At 40.4% G+C, this 21,539-nt stretch overlaps 1 protein-coding gene across 1 annotated transcript in view; it reads left to right on the top strand.

The window, feature by feature from the left end:
- Positions 1–21,539, top strand: part of LRCH3 (leucine-rich repeats and calponin homology (CH) domain containing 3) — an 85,133-nt gene that overhangs the window by 52,847 nt on the left and 10,747 nt on the right. The window contains exons 12-17 of the mRNA XM_011978717.1: positions 1,188–1,241; positions 5,154–5,225; positions 13,974–14,022; positions 14,671–14,778; positions 17,770–17,888; positions 18,821–18,958. Coding sequence (XP_011834107.1) covers positions 1,188–1,241; positions 5,154–5,225; positions 13,974–14,022; positions 14,671–14,778; positions 17,770–17,888; positions 18,821–18,958 — 540 coding nt within the window. The remainder of the gene's footprint in view (positions 1–1,187; positions 1,242–5,153; positions 5,226–13,973; positions 14,023–14,670; positions 14,779–17,769; positions 17,889–18,820; positions 18,959–21,539) is intronic.

A 21,539-nucleotide genomic window follows, 5' to 3' on the forward strand; every position in this document is an offset into this window, starting at 1 on the left:
CTTCCACCTCCCGGGTTCAAGTGATTCTCCCGCCTCAGCCTCCGAGTAGCTGAGATTACAGGCGCACACCACCATGCCCAGCTAATTTTTGTATTTTCAGTAGAGACAGGGTTTCACCATGTTGGTCAGGCTGGTCTCGAACTCCTGACCTTGTAATCCTCCCGCCTTGGCCTCCCAAAGTGCTGGAATTTCAGGTGTGAGCCACTGCGCCTGACCCAGTTTTTTCAATTTATGATCATTACCTCCTTGAAAAATGCATAAAAGCGTTGTTTCATGTGAATTTTGACTTTGCTTTTCATAAAATAAGTTATTTGAAAACCTAACACCTGGGGCTTTACAAGTAGCAATTTTCTGTGTTTTTAAAGCACAAGAGTTTCTAGTAAGGGAAAGTGTATTGTTTGAAATGCTTTCAGTTGTCCATTATAAAGGTTTTTTAAAGCACAAGTGTTTCTGGTAAGGGAAAGTGTATTGTTTGAAATGTTTTCAGTTGTCCATTATAGAGGTTTTTAAAAAATTTTATCATAGAACTACTTCTAGTTTTTTTTGTGTTAGAACATTATATATTTGTATAATACCTGAAAGATTGACTCCAGCCTGTTCAGTTGTGTTTTCTTCACCTGGTAGTAATTCTAACACATTTTTGACAACCAGAGTTTGATAAATTTAATATATGTTTTCTTTTTTACCCAATATTTCCTTCTTGATGATTGTTTTCAAGTAATTCATTCTCAAGAAAACTAAAGCTCCACAGGAAAAGAACATAAACAGTTCTAAAAATTGTAATCGTACTTTTCATTTTGCTTGAGAAAGAAAATGAAGAGATACTTAGACTAGAAATTATGACCCCTGGGCTACTGGTCTGTCACTGGCTCACTAAATGACTGCAGGTTCTTTATGTTATTGTTACGTCTCTCTCCAGCTTTCTGCTCCCTCCTTGCTTTGGAAGGTTTTAGGCAGTAAGATCCGATTTGAAGTTGTTTAAACTCTGGGAGAAAATCAGTACTCAGAACCAGCTTACTGACTATTATAATGCGTGAATTCCAGATGATTGTGAATGTGGTCCTCTATGTCAGCATCTTCAAAAGTATGTCTTAATATGTCTCTTTCCTTGTGTGTGTATTCGTGAAATACGTCACACGTGTGCGTAGTTTGTTTTTGACATTGCTTCATTTTTCTCACCTCTCCAGTGCCCCTTCCCATCCAGAAGGTCTCAGCACACTGATGATAGTGCCTTGTTAGTGGTAAGAGTTTCGCACAAAATGGAGTTTTACGTTTCTGTGTTTAGAGATTGAAGGATAGCTCTTGTACTTTTTATTCAGAAACTATATCTAAATACCATAAAACATGATGAGCATCATTACTAAATGCTTTATAGAGAACTAAACCATTTTCCCACATGACTATTTGTGACTGACTCAGTGTTTCAGAGTCAGAGTCCTGCGGCTCATGTCTTCGTCAGGGCCACCAAGAGTCAAACATTTGCATTGAGAACCATATTGGCTTTGTGTGTGTGCTGGGGACAGAGGCATAACGTAATATTCATGATTTAAATGTGTCTAATTCCAGGAGCACTTACTTTATTCATGATTAATTTGGCGCATGGGTCATCTGTATGTTAAGGTGGCCCATGACACTGATTGCACAACTGTGTATTTGACATCCTATTTTATTATGTATTTTCAGCTACAGAAAATCCTTCACTTTGGTTTTAAATACTTACATCTCAAGATTATTCCTTCATGTTCATTTTTTAAACTTAAGGAAACATTAACTGCTGATCATGTTTAACACTGGTTTACTTTTATTGCCTGTTTCATCAGCTGAAAATGAGTATAAGATGGAAAGTTTATTTAAAGCCTTACTTTTATTAGCCTTGCGAGAGAATTCTACCCGTTTATAGAATTTCTTTCCCCATCATGTTTTATGTTATTTTTTTCATAGTAGTGCGGTTTAGAAGTCTAGTATCTACAGCGGTTCTGTCTCGTGCTAGTGACTGCTGCCAGGCTGCATACTACTGCATGAGCTGCATGCTTCAGCATGACATTCCTGTTACACCAACTTCCATGGTCTGTTCACACTTCTGTGTATTCTACAATCTTCATTTCCTTTGAGATGGATAAAACACCTTTTAACTGGGCAGTCTTATAGGTGAATACAGTCATCAGACTCTAGAGTTTTAGTGTAAGTGAATTGGCCTAAGAAGCGAATAACAAGTTAAAAATTAGACAAATATTGAGAGCCTCCGATGATCCAAACACTTACCAAAATTATCTCGTTTGCTCCTCACAGCAACCTTAAGAGTGAAAGTTAAATTTAGCACATTTTTACAGATGATTTCTGAGGCCCAGAATGTGGCTTGTCCAAGGTCGCATAGATAGTAAGTGCAAGGCTGGGAATCCACATCTGTCTGGCTGATGAGAGGACCTGCATTCAACACCGGGCTGTAGCTGGAAACCATTTAGGAAACTGAAGGGTTAATAACACATGTAATAAGTGGTATAAGTCTGAGATCTTTTGTCAAGGAAATAGTGGAATTTAGAAAAACAACAACAGCAAAATCCCCTTAGTGTGTAACTTGAAATTCCCTTCAGCCATTTGTCAAAACACATTCCCTTATGTTTTAGCTACCAGTATTCATATCTGATCCTCTAAATTAGATGGCCTTTAAAAGCAAGGAATTTCTTCTAAGTATGATGACCTTTAAAAGCACATCTCACATTTCTTTGTATGCCAAATAATGTCCAACCAACACTGTGCAAAAAGAGTCATATATTAAATAAAACCTCATATTATCAAAACTATGCTTTAGAAGGCTTCCTGTTGCTTCGAGCGGAGTCTAAATGTGGCCTCGAAGCTCCTTCGTGCTCTGTCTACTGCCTCCATCTCCAGTCTCCTCTCTGGGCTCTTGCTATACCAGCATTTTTCCAACTCTTCAAATATCATAAGCCCTTTCCCATCTCAGACCTTTGCAAATGCTGTTTCTTTTACATAGAATGCCTTTTCCTCCCTGCATATACCCCTTGATTAATTCCTGTTCATCTCTCAGGTATTTGTTTGAGTGTCCCATCTTTAACATGACTTTTCTGCAGCCCACTGCCCTTACGTCAGCCCCACAGCTGGACAGTTAAATAAACTGACAGGAGCTCCAGTACATTTGATGAAAAGGAGGCCCAGGAAGTATACTTGGTGTGTTACTGTTGTCACAGCAGTTTTTTTTTAATCATGGTACTTTTATTTGGGTGTTTATTATTTTTTATTTTTATTTTATTTTTAATTTTACTTTTTAAAAAATTTTTATTTATTTATTTAATTATTTTGTGACAGAGTCTCCCTCTGTTGCCCAGGCTGGAGTGCAGTGGCATGAACATGGTTCCTTGAAGCATCAGCCTCCTGAGTAGCTGGGACTACAGGTGCTCATGCCACACGTGGCTAATTTTTTAATTTTTTGTAGAGTCAGGGTCTCACTGTGTTGCTCAGGCTGGTCTCTAACTCCAGGGCTCAAGCAATCCTCCTGCCCCAGCCTCCCCAAAGTGCTGAGATTACAGGCATGAGCCACTGTGCCCAGCTTGTTTATTCTTTTATTATCTCTTTTCTTTTGGACTACTGGACTATAAGCTTCATGAGCACAAGGATATTTTATTTTGTCTTAATATACTTAATTTACTCCATCCCTACCACCGTTCCTGGGATATAGTAGGTGGTCAGTAAATATTTCCTGAATGAACACATAAATTCTATGTATCTACTGGTTATTATATTGTTTCATGATGAAAAGGTCTGATGAATGATATCCTAAGGTAAATGCTGAATTTGATCTAAAGACCTTGAAACATACGATTTGAAATAAAGATTTATAACAGCTAATATCAGTTACACTGACATTCTCTTCGGGCTACCCCTCAAGCTCCTGTTGCTTTCGTCTGTATCAGGTCTCATGAGGCTCATTTTACCTCTTCTTCATCCACTCCTAGTTTTCCTTTTCATATTTGACATTGACAGTCGTTCCAGTACCTCTGATTAAAAAGTAGGCCCAGGCAATCTAAACCCCAGAAGCATACACAGTGTGTTACCATTGTCACAGTTGTGTTCTGTGGTATATTTTTATCTTCACTATTTGCTGCCTTAAGATAGATTTTGTGATACATGTAATACATTGTGTGTTAACATGCTGCTTTTGTCAAATAAAAACATGTTAATTCTCATTAAAAATACAGTGGTATTTATTTTATTGACCATATACATACCTTTTCCTAAACACCCATTTGTTTTCTTGTTCATTTATCTCACGGTTTAGAAATTTGTTGTCCTAGTTTAAATTTTTAAAAGTTACTTATAAAGACTTCACTATTTTTAAGCTCTTGGCATTTTGTTGTTTTAATAGGTAAAACCTTACCCAGTGCCCTTTGTGACAGTGTTGTCTTCTCTGATTTCCACTCTCCGTGTGGCAAAGGAGAAAAATTGTCATGTTTTGAGCATCTCTTACCTGTAATCAAAATTCTATATAATAAATACCTTAAAATTTTTTCTTTTTAATTGACAATAATTATATATATACAATCTAACTGTATCTCCAGTATATCTAACCAGCTGTATGTTGGTTGGTGAAAGATAAAGGATTCGAAGAAAAAGGGAATTCCACCTTCCTCTCTTACAGTCAGTGGGAGTTTCACAGAGGCAGAGATGAAATGCCGGTTCCTCCTTCAGGCTGATGCAGAATCCTCACATCCTCATTATAATATATCTAATTTGGATTAATGCTGAAAAAATATTGTTTTTATTCATACCAGTTCTGCTTGGTTAAAATCCCCCATCATAGGAACAGGACTCATTTGTTTCAAGGCTACTATGCTAAAATTGTTGATGTTCTGTTTTTTTTCTGCATAAAATCATTTTTAATAAATCATGCCTCCCATTTCTTGATTAGTGTGGCATGAGGTACTGAGACTATCCTGAATTACGCAAGTGGAAAAACTGTGTTGATGGGTTTTTGTCCCCCAAGTGTTCTCTTTCTGGCCTGTCAGTAGCTTAGTAAACCATTGGAAAGACTGTCCGTGACCTTTCCTTTTCTCATTTCACTAGTCAGATCTGCCTGCCTGACAGTTGCTAATATCAGTGCTGCCTTCTGTTTCTTCTCTTTCTCATTTGAAATGCAGTCGCTGTCAGGTTTGAATCAAGTGGGTTGTGCTGCTCCCCTGCCTCATTCTTCTGCCTTCACGCCTCTTAAGGTATCTCTTGTTATTGTAATTCACCAGGAAGTTTGGGGAGGGGGTACATATAAGGCCTTGAATTTTTCAGTGAATTGATCTAACAATCTGAAATATAGGATCATATAAATATACCTGTTTATGAAACTGTTTGAGTTTAACGTTGATTTCCCTTGAAATTGTTTGAAAGTTCTACGATGCTAGAGACAGTCACAGAGCTCATATTAATTCTTTGTATTCAGATTCTGTTTGATGTGTCATTCTGATTTTTTTATCAAAAGTTTTTTGTCGCGAGTTATTTCACTTTGGTTAGCATATAATATAATATCGAATTAACTCTGTCATCTAATGTGCATGCAAAATAATGTGAGTCCAAAAACACTATCACCACCAAAACCCCTACCATAGGGTTAACCAATTATGGCCCCTAGGCCACTTGTTTTTTTAAATAAAGCTTTATTTTTATATAACCAATCCCTTGTGTTTATGCATTGCCTATGGCTGCTTGCATAGTAAACAGCTGAGGTGGAATAATTGTGACCAAGATCATATACCTGCAAGCCTAAAATATGTAGAGTCCGGCCCTATAAGAAAAAAATCGCAACCCCCTGCTTTTTTCAACAATAATGTCGTAAGAGATGATACATTCCACCTTCTGGAAAAATTTAAACTCTAAAAGTTAAAACCTGTAGTGTTTTATGTTTTGAAGCCCTCTAGGAGTGGTAATTCCTTATTTGTTGTCACTGGATATGTACAAAATGATGAACAGTTCTCACTGTCAAGAAGTCCTTTGTCTAACTTACAACTGTCCTGCTATGGTTTATACTTTGTTTCTTTTCAGAGTGGAGATTTTCTAGTTATTTAGCATTTTTTAGTGTAAGAATCCTTTTTTTTTTTTTTTACACAAAATACAAATTTTTTAATGTAAGAATTTAAAAACAATTACGATGCCATCCTTAGCTTCTTCCTCAATAAACTCAGATCCTTTTACATGCCTTTCCCAGCCTGTTAATCTTTAATGAATTTTCACAAGTTCTCTGCCCTCCATTCTGGCTTCATGGTCCACAACTAGAAATACATCCCTCATTAGAGCTTGCTCATTTAGGGCGATTTTTAAATTTTTGATCTTCATTTTGCCCAGTATCCACTGTAATTCTCAAATGTTTTAATTATACCTCTTTTATGTGTTGAGACAGGGTCTTGTTGTGTCTCCCAGGCTGGATCCTCCCACCCTAGCCTCCTGAGTAGCTGGGAATACAGATGTGCACCACCATACCGGGCTAATTTTTTAAGTTTTTGTAGAGACAAGGTCTCATGGTATTGCCCAAGCTGGCCTCAAACTCCTGGGCTGAAGAGATCATCCTGCCTCAGCCTCCCAAAGTACTAGGTGTCAGCCACTGTGCCCAACCGCCTTCAACTTCTCAGTGACACTTTATTTTCCTCATGTTGTATTCTTTATTTTTTCCTGAAAATTTAATTTTGGTGTTTGAATATTTTTACTTGTCTAATGTACCAGAATACTTTCAAATTGTTGCATTGAGCCAGGCACACTGGCTCACACCTGTGATCCCAGAGTTGGGAGCCTGAGGAGGGGGGACTACAGTTGAGGCCAGGAATTCAAGGCTGCAGTAGCTGCGATCACACCACTGCACCCCAGCCTGGGACAGTGCAAGACTGTGTCTCTAAAAACATTAAAACCGAATTCTTGTATCATGCCCTTTTTTTTTTTTTTTTAGTTTTTAATTTTTGTGGGTACATAGCAAGTATGTATATGGGGTTCATGAGGTATTTTGATATAGGTATACAATGCGTAATAATTACATCAGGTAAACGGGCTGTCCATCACCTCAAGCATTTATCCTTTGTGTTACAAACAATCCAATTATACTCCTTTAGTTATTTTTAAATGTACAATTAAATTATTGACTATGATGACCATTTTGTACTATCAAATGCTGGATCTTATTCTTTTTATTTTTTTTGGACCCGTTAACTATCCCCATTTCCTCCTGCCACCCTCCCGCTACCCTTCCCAGCCTCTGGGAACCCTCAGTTTAGTCTGCATCGTGTTTTTTTAAATGCTGACCCCAATTTTTTTTTTTTTTTTGAGACGGAGTTTTGCTCTTGTTGCCCTGGTCAGAGTGCAATGGCACGATCTCGGCTCACTACAACCTCTGCCTCCTGGGTTAAAGCGATTGTCCTGCCTCGACCTCCTGAGTAGCTGGGATTATAGGCGCCCGCCACCACGCCCGGCTAATAACCTCAACGTTATAACAACTGTAAATCTAAGAGACCTTCTCTGGTTATTATTGAACATACGCTGCATACTGGATGCCTCCTGAAAATCTTTATAATTCTCTTCCATATTTAATCCTTTGCTGGCCTTTCTCAACTGGGATCCTTATTGGAACAACACAGAAAACTGTTTCAGAAACTTTTTTTCCAAATTATCTCAAGGGAGGTACATAGCTAGCACCATTCTAGTTGTATGGGAGAGAAGGTAACTTGTACGCCGTGAATACCTTCAGGCACTGTGGCTTATGCAGAGTCATAACTGAGAATTGTTTTGACTGTGCCAAAAGCCGTGTGATCCAGACAGACCACACTGTCTTGTTCTACGGTGACTGTCATGTGAGATTACATAGAAAACTTTATTAGACTTTAGATAAGTCTTTTTTTCTATCAGACCTGCTGTACTGTCAAATGATTATTTTAAAAGATTTATTCTTTATTTTTTAGTTTCTGTATTACATTCACAGCGGTTATACATTATACTTATGAATTTATTTCTTTTATTGCTTAGCCAGGCGTAAAAGTTGAGTTTGTATCAGTTTCTGGGGTTTTCTTTCCGTTGCCTAAATTCTCTAGTGAGAGATTATTTCTTAACCTTTTTTTGCTCTCCAGTTTTCTAGGAGTTCCCAAATGTAGTTAATGGCCTCACAGTGATTTATGCTAATTATTTTGGTATCCTAGAATGCAAGTCACTTAGATTTACAGCTTTAATAAAAATACATTTCAGAAACCATTTTTACAGGTCTCCTCTATTCTGGCTTTGTTTTCATCATATCCAGTTGTGTATTATTTGTTGCTGTTTTTGGTTTTTTTTCCTTTGAGATGGAGTCTTGCTCTGTCACTCAGGCTGGAGTGCAGTGGTGAGATCTCGGCTCACTGCAACCTCCGCCTCCCAGTTTCACGTGATTCTCTCACCTCAGCCTCCCGGGTAGCTGGGATTACAGGCACACGCCACCACGCCTGGCTAATTTTTGTATTTTTAGTAGAGATGGGGTTTTACCATGTTGGCCAGGCTGGTTTCAAACTCCTGACTGCAGACAATCCACCCACCTCTGCCTCCCAAAGTGCTGGGATTACAGGTGTGAGTCACTACACCTGGCCTGTTGCTGTTTCAAACCGAAGGGAGAGAACGTTCGCTGCCCTTCAGTGTTGTTCGTTGTTTGTTTCAGCTCTTCTTTCTCATCTAATAAAGTCGCCTATTAACTTTCTCCTTTTACTCCTTAATACGTTTAAATTTCCAGTCTGTGTCCTATAAATAAGTGTTTTTTAAGTTTTGGGAAATATTTTTTCCTCCATGCCTAGAATAATCTCTACCTTGAATGTTTCTGTTTTTGTGTTATTGGTCCTTGAACATGTCTTTGTTTAACCAACTTTCTACTTGTTCACAGCCCTTGAAAATAAACATAGTCTTTTACTTCCTTATAAAGATATCTGGCTTTTGCCTCATTTACCTGTTCATTCCTTTTATCAGTTTCTGTTACTCTTGTTTGAATTAAATTTCTTATTTAAATTTCCATTTTTTCTCAACACCTAGAACTTAGTTTACTCGCATCTATAAACCCGATGAACGTGTCTTTTTCACTTAAGATGTGAACACACTGCCTTACTCACGAGCGCAGCTCACCCAGAACTTAGTTTACTGGCATCTGTAACCCTGACAGACATGGCTTTTTCACCTAAGATGTGAGCGCTCTGCCTTACGAGTGCAGCTCACCCAGAACTTAGTTTCTTTGCATCTGTAACCCTGACAAACATGGCTTTTTCACTTAAGATGTGAACGCTCTGCCTTACGAACGCAGCTCACAGTTTAAATCTTAGTTCTCAACCTGTGATATCAAAGTAAGGAATTGTTACCAGAAAATTGTCTGCAGGTGAGTCTTAAGAATTTTCTCAATAGATGGCCTTGGTTTATTTATTTATTTATTTTTAGCAGTTAAAATTATTTGTCATCATTAATGTATCTGACTCAACTCTAAGTAGCGATGTAAGAGTTCTGAAAATATTGAAGCCAATGGTGGGGAAAGCATGGGAGCAGATGTGTATGTTTGTGTTAGTTTTAGGGTCATTATGTCCAGAAATGTGCCTTAGTTGTATCATAAAGTTATAATATATTTAGATTATATTTCAAGGCAATTAGATATCAAGACCTAAAAAACTGTTGATGTTATTCTAGCTTTTTGTTTGTTTGTTTATTTTGAGACAGAGTTTTGCTCTGTCGCCCAGGCTGGAATGCACCATCTCGGCTCACTGCAACCTCCACCTCCGTGTTCAAGTGATTCTCCTCCCAAGTAGCTGGGACTACAGGTGCCCGCCACCATGCCTAGCTAATTTTTTTATTTTTAGTAGAGACGGGGTTTCACCATGTTGGCCAGAACGGTCTTGATCTCTTGACCACGTGATCTGACCACCTCAGCTCCCAAAATATTGGGATTATAGGCGTGACCCATCGCGCCCTCTGGCTTTTCTTAATTGTACTCCCCTGCCAAGTCTTCAACATCTTTAACCCAGTCAACCAACATTTCTTTGTAAATTAGCTTAACTACATTTCTCTTTCTTTAGGTAAGCTTTTCTATCAGACCTGCTGTACTGTCAAATGATTATTTTAAAAGATTTATTCTTTATTTTTTAGTTTCTGTATTACATTCACAGCGGTTATACATTATACTTATGAATTTATTTCTTTTATTGCTTAGCCAGGCGTAAAAGTTGAGTTTGTATCAGTTTCTGGGGTTTTCTTTCCGTTGCCTAAATTCTCTAGTGAGAGATTATTTCTTAACCTTTTTTTGCTCTCCAGTTTTCTAGGAGTTCCCAAATGTAGTTAATGGCCTCACAGTGATTTATGCTAATTATTTTGGTATCCTAGAATGCAAGTCACTTAGATTTACAGCTTTAATAAAAATACATTTCAGAAACCATTTTTACAGGTCTCCTCTATTCTGGCTTTGTTTTCATCATATCCAGTTGTGTATTATTTGTTGCTGTTTTTGGTTTTTTTTCCTTTGAGATGGAGTCTTGCTCTGTCACTCAGGCTGGAGTGCAGTGGTGAGATCTCGGCTCACTGCAACCTCCGCCTCCCAGTTTCACGTGATTCTCTCACCTCAGCCTCCCGGGTAGCTGGGATTACAGGCACACGCCACCACGCCTGGCTAATTTTTGTATTTTTAGTAGAGATGGGGTTTTACCATGTTGGCCAGGCTGGTTTCAAACTCCTGACTGCAGACAATCCACCCACCTCTGCCTCCCAAAGTGCTGGGATTACAGGTGTGAGTCACTACACCTGGCCTGTTGCTGTTTCAAACCGAAGGGAGAGAACGTTCGCTGCCCTTCAGTGTTGTTCGTTGTTTGTTTCAGCTCTTCTTTCTCATCTAATAAAGTCGCCTATTAACTTTCTCCTTTTACTCCTTAATACGTTTAAATTTCCAGTCTGTGTCCTATAAATAAGTGTTTTTTAAGTTTTGGGAAATATTTTTTCCTCCATGCCTAGAATAATCTCTACCTTGAATGTTTCTGTTTTTGTGTTATTGGTCCTTGAACATGTCTTTGTTTAACCAACTTTCTACTTGTTCACAGCCCTTGAAAATAAACATAGTCTTTTACTTCCTTATAAAGATATCTGGCTTTTGCCTCATTTACCTGTTCATTCCTTTTATCAGTTTCTGTTACTCTTGTTTGAATTAAATTTCTTATTTAAATTTCCATTTTTTCTCAACACCTAGAACTTAGTTTACTCGCATCTATAAACCCGATGAACGTGTCTTTTTCACTTAAGATGTGAACACACTGCCTTACTCACGAGCGCAGCTCACCCAGAACTTAGTTTACTGGCATCTGTAACCCTGACAGACATGGCTTTTTCACCTAAGATGTGAGCGCTCTGCCTTACGAGTGCAGCTCACCCAGAACTTAGTTTCTTTGCATCTGTAACCCTGACAAACATGGCTTTTTCACTTAAGATGTGAACGCTCTGCCTTACGAACGCAGCTCACAGTTTAAATCTTAGTTCTCAACCTGTGATATCAAAGTAAGGAATTGTTACCAGAAAATTGTCTGCAGGTGAGTCTTAAGAATTTTCTCAATAGATGGCCTTGGTTTATTTATTTATTTATTTTTAGCAGTTAAAATTATTTGTCATCATTAATGTATCTGACTCAACTCTAAGTAGCGATGTAAGAGTTCTGAAAATATTGAAGCCAATGGTGGGGAAAGCATGGGAGCAGATGTGTATGTTTGTGTTAGTTTTAGGGTCATTATGTCCAGAAATGTGCCTTAGTTGTATCATAAAGTTATAATATATTTAGATTATATTTCAAGGCAATTAGATATCAAGACCTAAAAAACTGTTGATGTTATTCTAGCTTTTTGTTTGTTTGTTTATTTTGAGACAGAGTTTTGCTCTGTCGCCCAGGCTGGAATGCACCATCTTGGCTCACTGCAACCTCCACCTCCGTGTTCAAGTGATTCTCCTCCCAAGTAGCTGGGACTACAGGTGCCCGCCACCATGCCTAGCTAATTTTTTTATTTTTAGTAGAGACGGGGTTTCACCATGTTGGCCAGAACGGTCTTGATCTCTTGACCACGTGATCTGACCACCTCAGCTCCCAAAATATTGGGATTATAGGCGTGACCCATCGCGCCCTCTGGCTTTTCTTAATTGTACTCCCCTGCCAAGTCTTCAACATCTTTAACCCAGTCAACCAACATTTCTTTGTAAATTAGCTTAACTACATTTCTCTTTCTTTAGGTAAGCTTTGTAACTGTTTAGCTAGTTCTTCCTTCTTTTTACAGTTCTTTCGGTCAATGAATTGAAAATGTCTTGGACTCAAATACTAGTGTAGAAAATATATCTATTATCTCTTAAACATCTTCTTTCCTAACTGAAATTAGGGAACTGTATTACTTTTTGAAAATATTACATTTTATTCTCCAGAGAAAAAAGTACTTTAGAAACTATTATGGAGAAATACTATTAGAAAATAAAATGTTGCTTTTTCTTTCTCATATATGTCCCAGTAACATTTTCTGTCTTAGGATGATCATTTTTCATAGTCTTAGGAAGAGCTTGTTAAATAATGGACTGTCTTTATATAAACACGACTAGGCCGGGTGTGGTGGCTTATGCCTATAATCCCAGCACTTTAGGAGGTCGAGGCAGGTGGATCACCTGAGATCAGGAGTTTGAGACCAGCCTGATCAACATGGAGAAACCCTGTCTCTACTAAAATTACAAAATTAGCTGGGCGTGGGGCACATGCCTGTAATCCCAGCTACTTGGGAGGCTGAGGCAGGAGAATCACTTGAACCTGGGAGGCGGAGGTTGTGGTGAGCCGAGATTGCTCCATCGCACTCTAGCCTGGGCAGTGAGAGTGAAACTCCATCTCAAAAAAAAAGCCGGGCGTGGTGGCTCATGCCTGTAATCCCAGCATTTTGGGAGGCCGAGGCAGGTGAATCACCTGAGGTCGGGAGTTCTAGAACAGCCTGACTAACATGGAAAAACCCCATCTGTACTAAAAATACAAAAAAATTAGCCAGGCATGGTGGCGCGCGCCTGTGATCCCAGCTACTTGGGAGGCTGAGGCAGGAGAATCACTTGAACCCGAGAGGCAGAGGTTGCGGTTTGCCAAGATTGTGCCGCTGCACTCCAGCCTGGGCGATAAGAGCAAAACTCCGTCTCAAAATAAAATAAAATAAAATAAAATCTTGCTTTTAAAAATACAGAATTAATTCATTTCACCAAATCCTCATTTCTTTTTCTTCTTCTTCTTCTTCTTCTTTTTTTTTTTTTCTTTTTTTTAAAGAGGGGGTCAGGCCAGGCACGGTAGCTCATGTCTATAATCCAGCACTTTGGGAGGCTGAGGCAGGTTCATCACTTGAGCTCAGGAGATTGAGACTAACCTGGCTAACATGGCAAGAGCCTGTCTCTACAAAAAATACAAAACTGGGCATGGTGATATGCTCCTAACTACTTGGGAGGCTGAGGTAGAAGGATCACCTGAGCCTAGGAGATCATGCCATTGCACTCTAGCCTGGGTGACAAGAGTGAGACCCTGTCTCAAAAAGAGAGAGAGAAAAAGAGAGTGAGTCTCCCTCTGTCACCCAGGCTGGAGTGCAGTGGCGCAGTCATAGCTCACTGCAGCCTTTAATTGCTGGGCTCAAATAATCCTCCCACCTCAGCCTCTACAGGAACACACCACCAGGTCTGACTCATTTTTTAAATGTTTTGTAGAGACAGGGTCTCGCTATGTTGCCTCGGCTGGTCTCCTGCTCTCAAGTAATCCTCCCACCTCAGCCTCCAAAAGTACTGGGATTACAGGCACGAGCCACCATACCTGGCCCAAATTCTCATCTCTAGACTTAATCATGAAGGAGAGTTACCTGTTTTTTGTCTTTTATAATTTCAAAATTACCATAAAAGTAGAACGTATTTCTTCTCGAGTAACAATTATTGATAATTATTGATATATGTCTGTTTCTCCACAGAGTAGTGATGACAGACCGAATACTCTAAGTTCACCTACAACAGAAACAGGTAATAGACGCAGAGGTGCACTTTACCACGCCAAGATTATAATTCTTTATTCTTTTTATTTAAAAAATAATCATAAATAGAGACAAGGCCTTTCTATGTTGACCAGGGTGATCTCAAGCTCCTGGGCTCAAGGTGATCCTCCTGCCTTGTCCTCCCAAAGTGCTGGGATTACAGATGTCAGCCACAGCACCCTGCCAAGATTATAATTTTTTACCAAGATTTTCCTAAATTACTTGTTAGAGAGCTGCGACTGAGATAGAAATCAGATACAGAATTGGAAACCACTGGGTTTTTTTTGCCCCATTTTTAAATTAAATTGGTTGTTCAGCTCGTCAGCCATTTGATATGAGTAAGTGAACAACAGCTAGCAGGGCCATAGGTCTGCAGGAGACTGTTCAGTACGTTAGCATTCATTCTGCCTGTATTGATACACCAAAAATAACGTGACAGTGTAAAATACATACAAACAGGCCTCCTGCTTTCATGATTACTTTTCTGTACCAGACTTTTCATTATTAAATAGGATTATTTTATATCTTTGCCATGTTTAATTTTATTTTTTACTTGCTACTTTTGTAACTTGTATGTCTGCTATTATATTTTCTTTTCATCTCCTTTAATCTCATTTTACTTTTCATGCTGATTTAGTTCATCATTCCTCCGCATATGCTTTTCCTGCTGCTATCCAGAGAAATCAGCCTCAGCGCCCTGAAAGCTTCCTTTTCCGAGCAGGTGGCAGGGCAGAAGCCAGCAAAGGTAGGTGGTAGTGATTTGAAAAGCCAGGGGCGAGGGGAGGTTTGCACAATGACGCTAGCTGTTAAATGGATGCTTTTAAACTTCTACACCAGACTCTCAGCTTGACAAAAGCATGTGTCTGTGATGTCACTGATATTAAAGCAGGAAAATCTTACCTGAATTTGTTTGGATTAGAAAGTTTCTTAGTAACACCTAAAAGCAGGTTATAGAGTGTTTGAACAAATAAAATGCTGTTTCAAGGCTTTAAAGAATGTTCTTTGTCTTGGTAATGAACTCATTCACATTTTTCTATTGATAAAAGCTGTTTTCTTAATTAATTTTTTAAAAATCTACTTAAAATCTCATGTTCTTTTAGTTAATAATGACAGATTTCTCCCTGGTCCCAAAGAAGTTACCTGGGAGTGGAAACAAACATTTTAAGTAAAAAATAACGACTTTTGTCATGGTGGTGTGTGCCTGTGGTCCCAGCTACCTGGGGAGCTGGTGGGGAGGATTGCTTGAGTCCAGGAGTTCAAGGTTACAGTGAGTTATAATTAAAAGCACCACTGTTCTCCAGCTTGACCAACAGAGCAAGACTGTGTCTCTTAAAAAAAAACAAAACAAAAATAAGGTCAGGCGTGGTGGCTCATGCCTGTAATCCCAGCGCTTTGGGAGGCTGAGGAAGGCAGATCACTTGAGTCAGGAGGCCAACATGGCAAAACCCTGTCTCTACTAAAAATACAAAAATTGGCTTTACCACATCAAGATGTGGTACACATCAAGATTACAGGCTCACACCTGTAATCCCAGCGCTTTGGGAGGCCAAGGCGGGCAGATCACATCAGTCAGTTCATGACCAGCCTGGCCAGCATGGTGAAACCCCATCTCTACTGAAAAGATACAAAAATTAGCTGGGCGTGGCAGCAGGTGCCTGTAATTCCAGCTACTCAGGAGGCTGAGGCAGGAGAATCTCTTGAACCTGGGAGCCAGAAGTTGCAGTGGGCCAAGATGGCGCCACTATACTCCAGTCTGGGGGACAGAGTTAAGAGCATGTCTCAAAAAAACTGGCCAGGCATGGTGGCAGGCGCCTGTAATCCCAGCTACTTGGGAGGCTGAGGCAGAGAGTCTCTTGAACCCAGCAGGTGGAGGTTGTAGTGAGCTGAGATTGCGCCACTGCACTCCAGCCTGGATGACAGTGTGAAACTTACGTCTCAACAAAAATTTAAAAATAGGCGAGGCGTGGTGGCACATGCGTGTAATCCTGGCACTTTGGGAGGTCGAGGTAGGTGGGATCACTTGAGCTCAGGAGTTCGAGACCAGCCTGTGCAACATGGCAAAACCTGTCTCTTAAAAAAAAACCAAAAAATTGGCTGGGTGCGGTGGCTCATGCCCGTAATCCCAGCACTTTGGGAGGCCAAGGCGGGCGGATCACGAGGTCAGATCGAGACCATCCTGGCTAACACGGTGAAACCCCGTCACCACTAAAAATACAAAAAAAATTAGCTGGGCGTGGTGATGGGTGCCTGTAGTCCCAGCTACTCGGAAGGCTGAGGCAGGAGAATGGCATGAAGCTGGGAGGCGGAGCTTGCAGTGAGCCGAGATTGCACAACTGCACTCCAGCGTGGGCAACAGAGTGTGACTCCATCTCAAAAAAAAATATATATATATATTAGGCATGGTGGTGCAGACCTGTAGTCACAGCTACTTGGGGGACTGAGGCGGGAGGAAGGATTGAGCCCAGGAGGTTGAGGCCTGAAGTGAGTCAAGATTGCGCGACTGCACTCTGGCTTAGGTGACAAAGTAAAACCCTGTCTCAAAAAAACACAAAAAAACACAACTTACCTTTAATGTTACCAACAGATGCATTCGCAGTAAGATTTAAAAGTCAAACTACAGATGCACTGCTGGTAAGAGTGTAAGAAAGCATGGAAGACTGTTAACAGTCAGCCTCCGTACCCTCGGATGCTGTATTTATGGATTCGACCAGTCATGGACAGAAAAGTTCGGAAACAAGACAACAATAATAAACAATGCCACAATAAAGAAATAATACAAATTATGAAATATAGTAACAGTTTGGCATTTACATTATATGAAGTAAGTTATAGAGATGAGTTAAAGTGTAGTATAAAGGAGGATATGCATAGTTTGTCTGCAAACAATACTACATTTTATATGAGTGACTTGAGGATTCACCAAGTTTGTTATGAGAGTGAGGGGCAGTTTCTGGAACCGGTTTCCCCTGGATACTTAGGGATGACTGTGTATCCTATGACCAGCAGTTTTACTTTTGAGAAATATGTACACACGTGTGCCAGAAACGTACACAAATATTCATAGTAGCATTATTCATAAGAGCCGGAAACTGAATGTCCATCAATAGAATGGATAAGTGAATTGTCGTATATTTGTACAACGGAATACCATGTAAGCAATGAAAATGAACCAATTCCTGTGTACAGCAACATGGATAAATCTCACAAACATACCATGGTTCAAAGGAAGCCAGAAACAAAAGAACACATACAATACAGCATAATTTATACAAAGTTCAAAAATGAACCAAACCAGTCAGAGTGTTAGAAGTCAGGATGTGGTTTTGAGCACTTTGGGTGCTTGTGGGCAAGGAGCACGGAAGGGGACCCTGGGATGGGTAAGACTGCATTTATAAACCTGATTGTGTTCACTTGGTGAGGAGCATTTATTGAGCACTGTGCTTACGATTTGTTTATTTTTCTGTATGTGTATTAATTTTCAATAAAAACATTTTTAAGTGGCTGTAATCAAACACAAGTAGTTGAGTCAACTGGGTAACGAACATTATGTAGTTTTCTATACTATTCTCTGTTGTGTATATTTGAAAATCTCCATAGTAAAAGCCCTTTTGAAAAGTCAATCCGGAAAGTAGGAAGCAATATAGTGTGCTTGCAGGAAAACTGTGATGAGGCAGATCTGAATGTTTTCCTAGCACTGCCAGTTGCCTTTCTGTCTTACATATTAATATTTTTATAGGTCATGCTTCACCCCTTCTTCCATCTGCTGCACCTACCACTGATTCTGCAGATTCCATAACAAGACAGAATTCAAGACAGAGAGAAGAAGAGCTGGAATTAATAGATCAACTGCGTAAAGTGTGTACATTGCCTTTGATTTATACTTTTTCAGTGTTACTGCTGTAGACCATAATCCTGTAATCAGGTCTTGATTTGACAGATCATTTTTATTTATTTATTTTTTTTAGACGGAGTTTTGCTCTGTCACCCAGGCTGGAGTTCAGTGGCGCGATCCTGGGTCACTGCAGCCTGTGCTTCCTGGGTTCCAGCAGTTCTTCTGCCTCAGCCTCCTGAGTAGCTGGGATTATAGGTGCCCATCACTGCACCCAGCTAATTTTTGTATTTTTAGTAGAGAAGGAGTTTCACCATGTTGGCCAGGCTGGTCTTGAACTCCTGACCTCAGGTGATCCACTGACCTTCACCTCCCAAAGTGCTGGGATTCCAGGCATGAGCTTCCGTGCCCGGCTGTAATTTTTAATGGAATCAACAGGTGCCATTGTGTGCCATGTTTTGTGATGAATGTAAAACACTTTACTATTAAGGAAATTCTTTTCAGCGATTTACTTAAAAAATGAGATGGCTTATTCTATAAAGCTCAGTTCCTAGCTCTACTCATTTAAAGTTTTTCCTTTTTTTTCTACTTCATGTTATAAAGAAATATCGTCAGATTAATAATTTATATGTGTGTGCACACAATATAAATACCACACTTACACCTATAGTGAGTGATTGGCTCTTGACTTTATTTTGGAATTGAAGGAGAATCTAGTTTTTTTTTTTAAATCAGAAAGTTGTAAATGAATTTTTGTTGTACTTTGTACCACTATGGCCTGGCTGCCATTCATATATATTAGATCTCCTTAAGTTAGACTTAGGATAGAGGGATGAAATGGATATTGTGGTACTTATTTCCTTTTTATCTTGATTTCTAATTAGATTTCATTGTAACTCCCTTATGTATATGTCAGTCATTCTTCAGTTACTGTATTACGTGGTTTTTGTTCTTTCAGCATATTGAGTACCGGTTGAAAGTGTCTCTGCCTTGTGATCTTGGAGCAGCTCTAACTGATGGTGTTGTTCTTTGCCATTTGGCTAATCATGTGCGACCTCGATCTGTCCCAAGCATTCACGTTCCCTCACCAGCCGTAGTAAGTTGATAATGCTAAAAAGCCTTGGCTGTTCATCAGATCATTTGTTAAGCGCAGTGGACAGACATTTCTTAAGCACTGTGCTGGATATTAAGGATACAGATACAAAGAGTCCAGTGTCTACCTTCCTGGTCTCCCCTCTGCTGGAGAAGAAACAGACATGTGTGCAGTGTGATAAATGTTCCGAGAAAGGCGTGTACAATGTGTGTTACAGGGAGACCAAAACGGGCCACTTAACCCGCCTGGAGAGTTCAGGGAAGCCTTCCCAGAATGGGCAAAATTTGAACTAATTCTTGAAATTTAAGAAGGAATTTTCCAGCAGTACAGAGAGGGAAGGAGGCCTTCTGGGCATAGGATTTCTAGATTCAGAAGCTAAGGAAAGTTATGGCTTACTTAAGGAATTGGTAAATTGTTCAGAATGGATCATGCACAGGGTTGTAGATAAAAATGGGAAGGGGTAAGGCGAGAGAGGTAAGCTGGGGCTGTGGTACAAAGGTCTTATGAAGCATGTCAAGAAAGTTTACCCTAGTACAGACAATGAGGGAACACTGAATTAAAGAGGGAATACCATGATTATAATTGCAGTTTAGAATGATGAATCTAGGCTGGGTGCGGTGGCTCATGCTTATAATCTTAGCACTTTGGGAGGCCGAGGCAGACGGATTGCTTGAGCCCAGGAGTTTGAGACCAGCCAGGACGATATGGCAAAACCCGTCTCTATCAAAAATACAAAAATTAGCTGGGCATGGTGCCACGTGCCTATAGTCCCAGCTACTCAGGAGGCTGATGTGGGAGGATCACTTGAGCCTGGGAGTTCGAGGCTGCAGTGAGTGGTGATCGCGCCACTGCACTCCAGCCTGGGTGAGAGAGAAGACCCTGTCTCAAAGAAAAAAAAAAAAAAAAGAATTTCGTGCTAAGTGAGAAATGGATAAATTAAAGGTGGTACACTAGAAAGATGCCCCAGCCAGGCTCAGTGGCTCGTGCCTGTAGTCCCAGCTACTTGGGAGTCTGAGGCCTGAGGATCCTATGAGCCCAGGAGTTTGAGACTAGCTTGGGTGCTATAGCAAGATCTTGTTTCTTAAAAGAAAAAGGAAAAGAGGCTGGGTGCAGTGGCTCACGCCTGTAATCCCAGCATTTTGGGAGCCCGAGGCTGGTGGATCACCTGAGGTTAGGGGTTCGAGACCAGCCTGGCCAACATGGTGAAACCCTATCTCTACTAAAAATACAAAATTAGCCAGGAGTGGTTCACACATCTGTAATCGCAGCTATTCGGGAGGCTGAGGCAGGAGAATCACTTGAACCCGGGAGGCGGAGGCTGCAGTGAGCTAGCACGCCACTGCACTATACTCCAGCCTGGGCAAGACAGAGCAAGACTCTGTCTCAAGAAAAAAGAAAAGAAAGATGCCCAATTAAAAGGCTGTTGTATTAGTCCAGGCCAGGAGGATAACAAGCCTGGATTAATAGGGCAGTGAAAGGGAAGATGGTTCAGAGGTAAAATTGCCATGATCTGTGACCAACCTCAGGTGGAAGGTGAGGGAGAAAACGTATTCGAGATAACTGGCAGGTTCTCTGCACTGCTGGTCAGGTCTGGACATCAGTATCAGATGGCAATCCACAAAAGAACAGGCTTTGGGTTGACACACCTCTCCTCTGTTTTCCTCACGTTTTTATCATGAGAAAGTTTCAACCTTCAGAAAAGTGGAAGGAATCATACAACGAACACTATTAAAGTCTACACTTAGCTCTGACATTGCTTGCATTTTGCCATACTTGCTTTATGTATCTATATTTGTATGTGTATTTTAACTACACATTCCAAAACTTACAGATGTCATATACTCTTCCCCCAATGTATTTTACGGACCTGTCCTAGGCCACCTTGCTTTTACCCTAGCCTATAGCCAATGACTGACAAGCATGGGGCTGAGCCCTCCTACCTCAAGGAGGGAGTGTCATGTGGTTCACACTTGTGAGCTCCCTGTGGGATCAAGCTGAAGCTGAGAAGGAGACAGGCAGGAGGATCACTTGTGGCCAGGAGTTTAAGACCAGCCTGGGCAATATAGTGACCCTGTCTCTACAAAAAAACTTAAAAAAATTAGGTGTGCACCTACTACTCAGGAGGCTGTGGCAGGAGGATCCCCTGGGCCCAGGAGTTTGAGGCTGCAGTGAGCCACGATCATGCCACTGCAGAACAACCTGGGCAACAGAGCGAGACCCTGACCCTAAAAAAGAAAGGGCCGGGTGCAGTGGCTCACGCTTGTAATCCCAGCACTTTGGGAGGCCGAGGTGGGCGGATCACAAGGTCAAGAGATTGAGACCATCCTGGCCAACATAGTGAAACTGCATCTCTACTAAAAATACAAAAATTAGCTGTGTGTGGTGGTGCACACCTGTAGTCCCAGCTGCTTGGGAGGCTGAAGCAGGAGAATCACTTGAGTCCAAGAGATGGAGCTTCCAGTGAGCCAAGATCGCGCCACTGCACTCCAGCCTGGGTGACAGAGCAAGACTCTGTCTCAAAAAAAAGAAAGAAAGAAAAAGACTGAAAGGAAATGAATCAAGTGTTGTAGTTATATTTACATGA

The sequence above is a fragment of the Mandrillus leucophaeus genome, unplaced genomic scaffold (genome assembly GCF_000951045.1).
Source record: "Mandrillus leucophaeus isolate KB7577 unplaced genomic scaffold, Mleu.le_1.0 Scaffold199, whole genome shotgun sequence".
NCBI classification, from domain to species: domain Eukaryota; kingdom Metazoa; phylum Chordata; class Mammalia; order Primates; family Cercopithecidae; genus Mandrillus; species Mandrillus leucophaeus.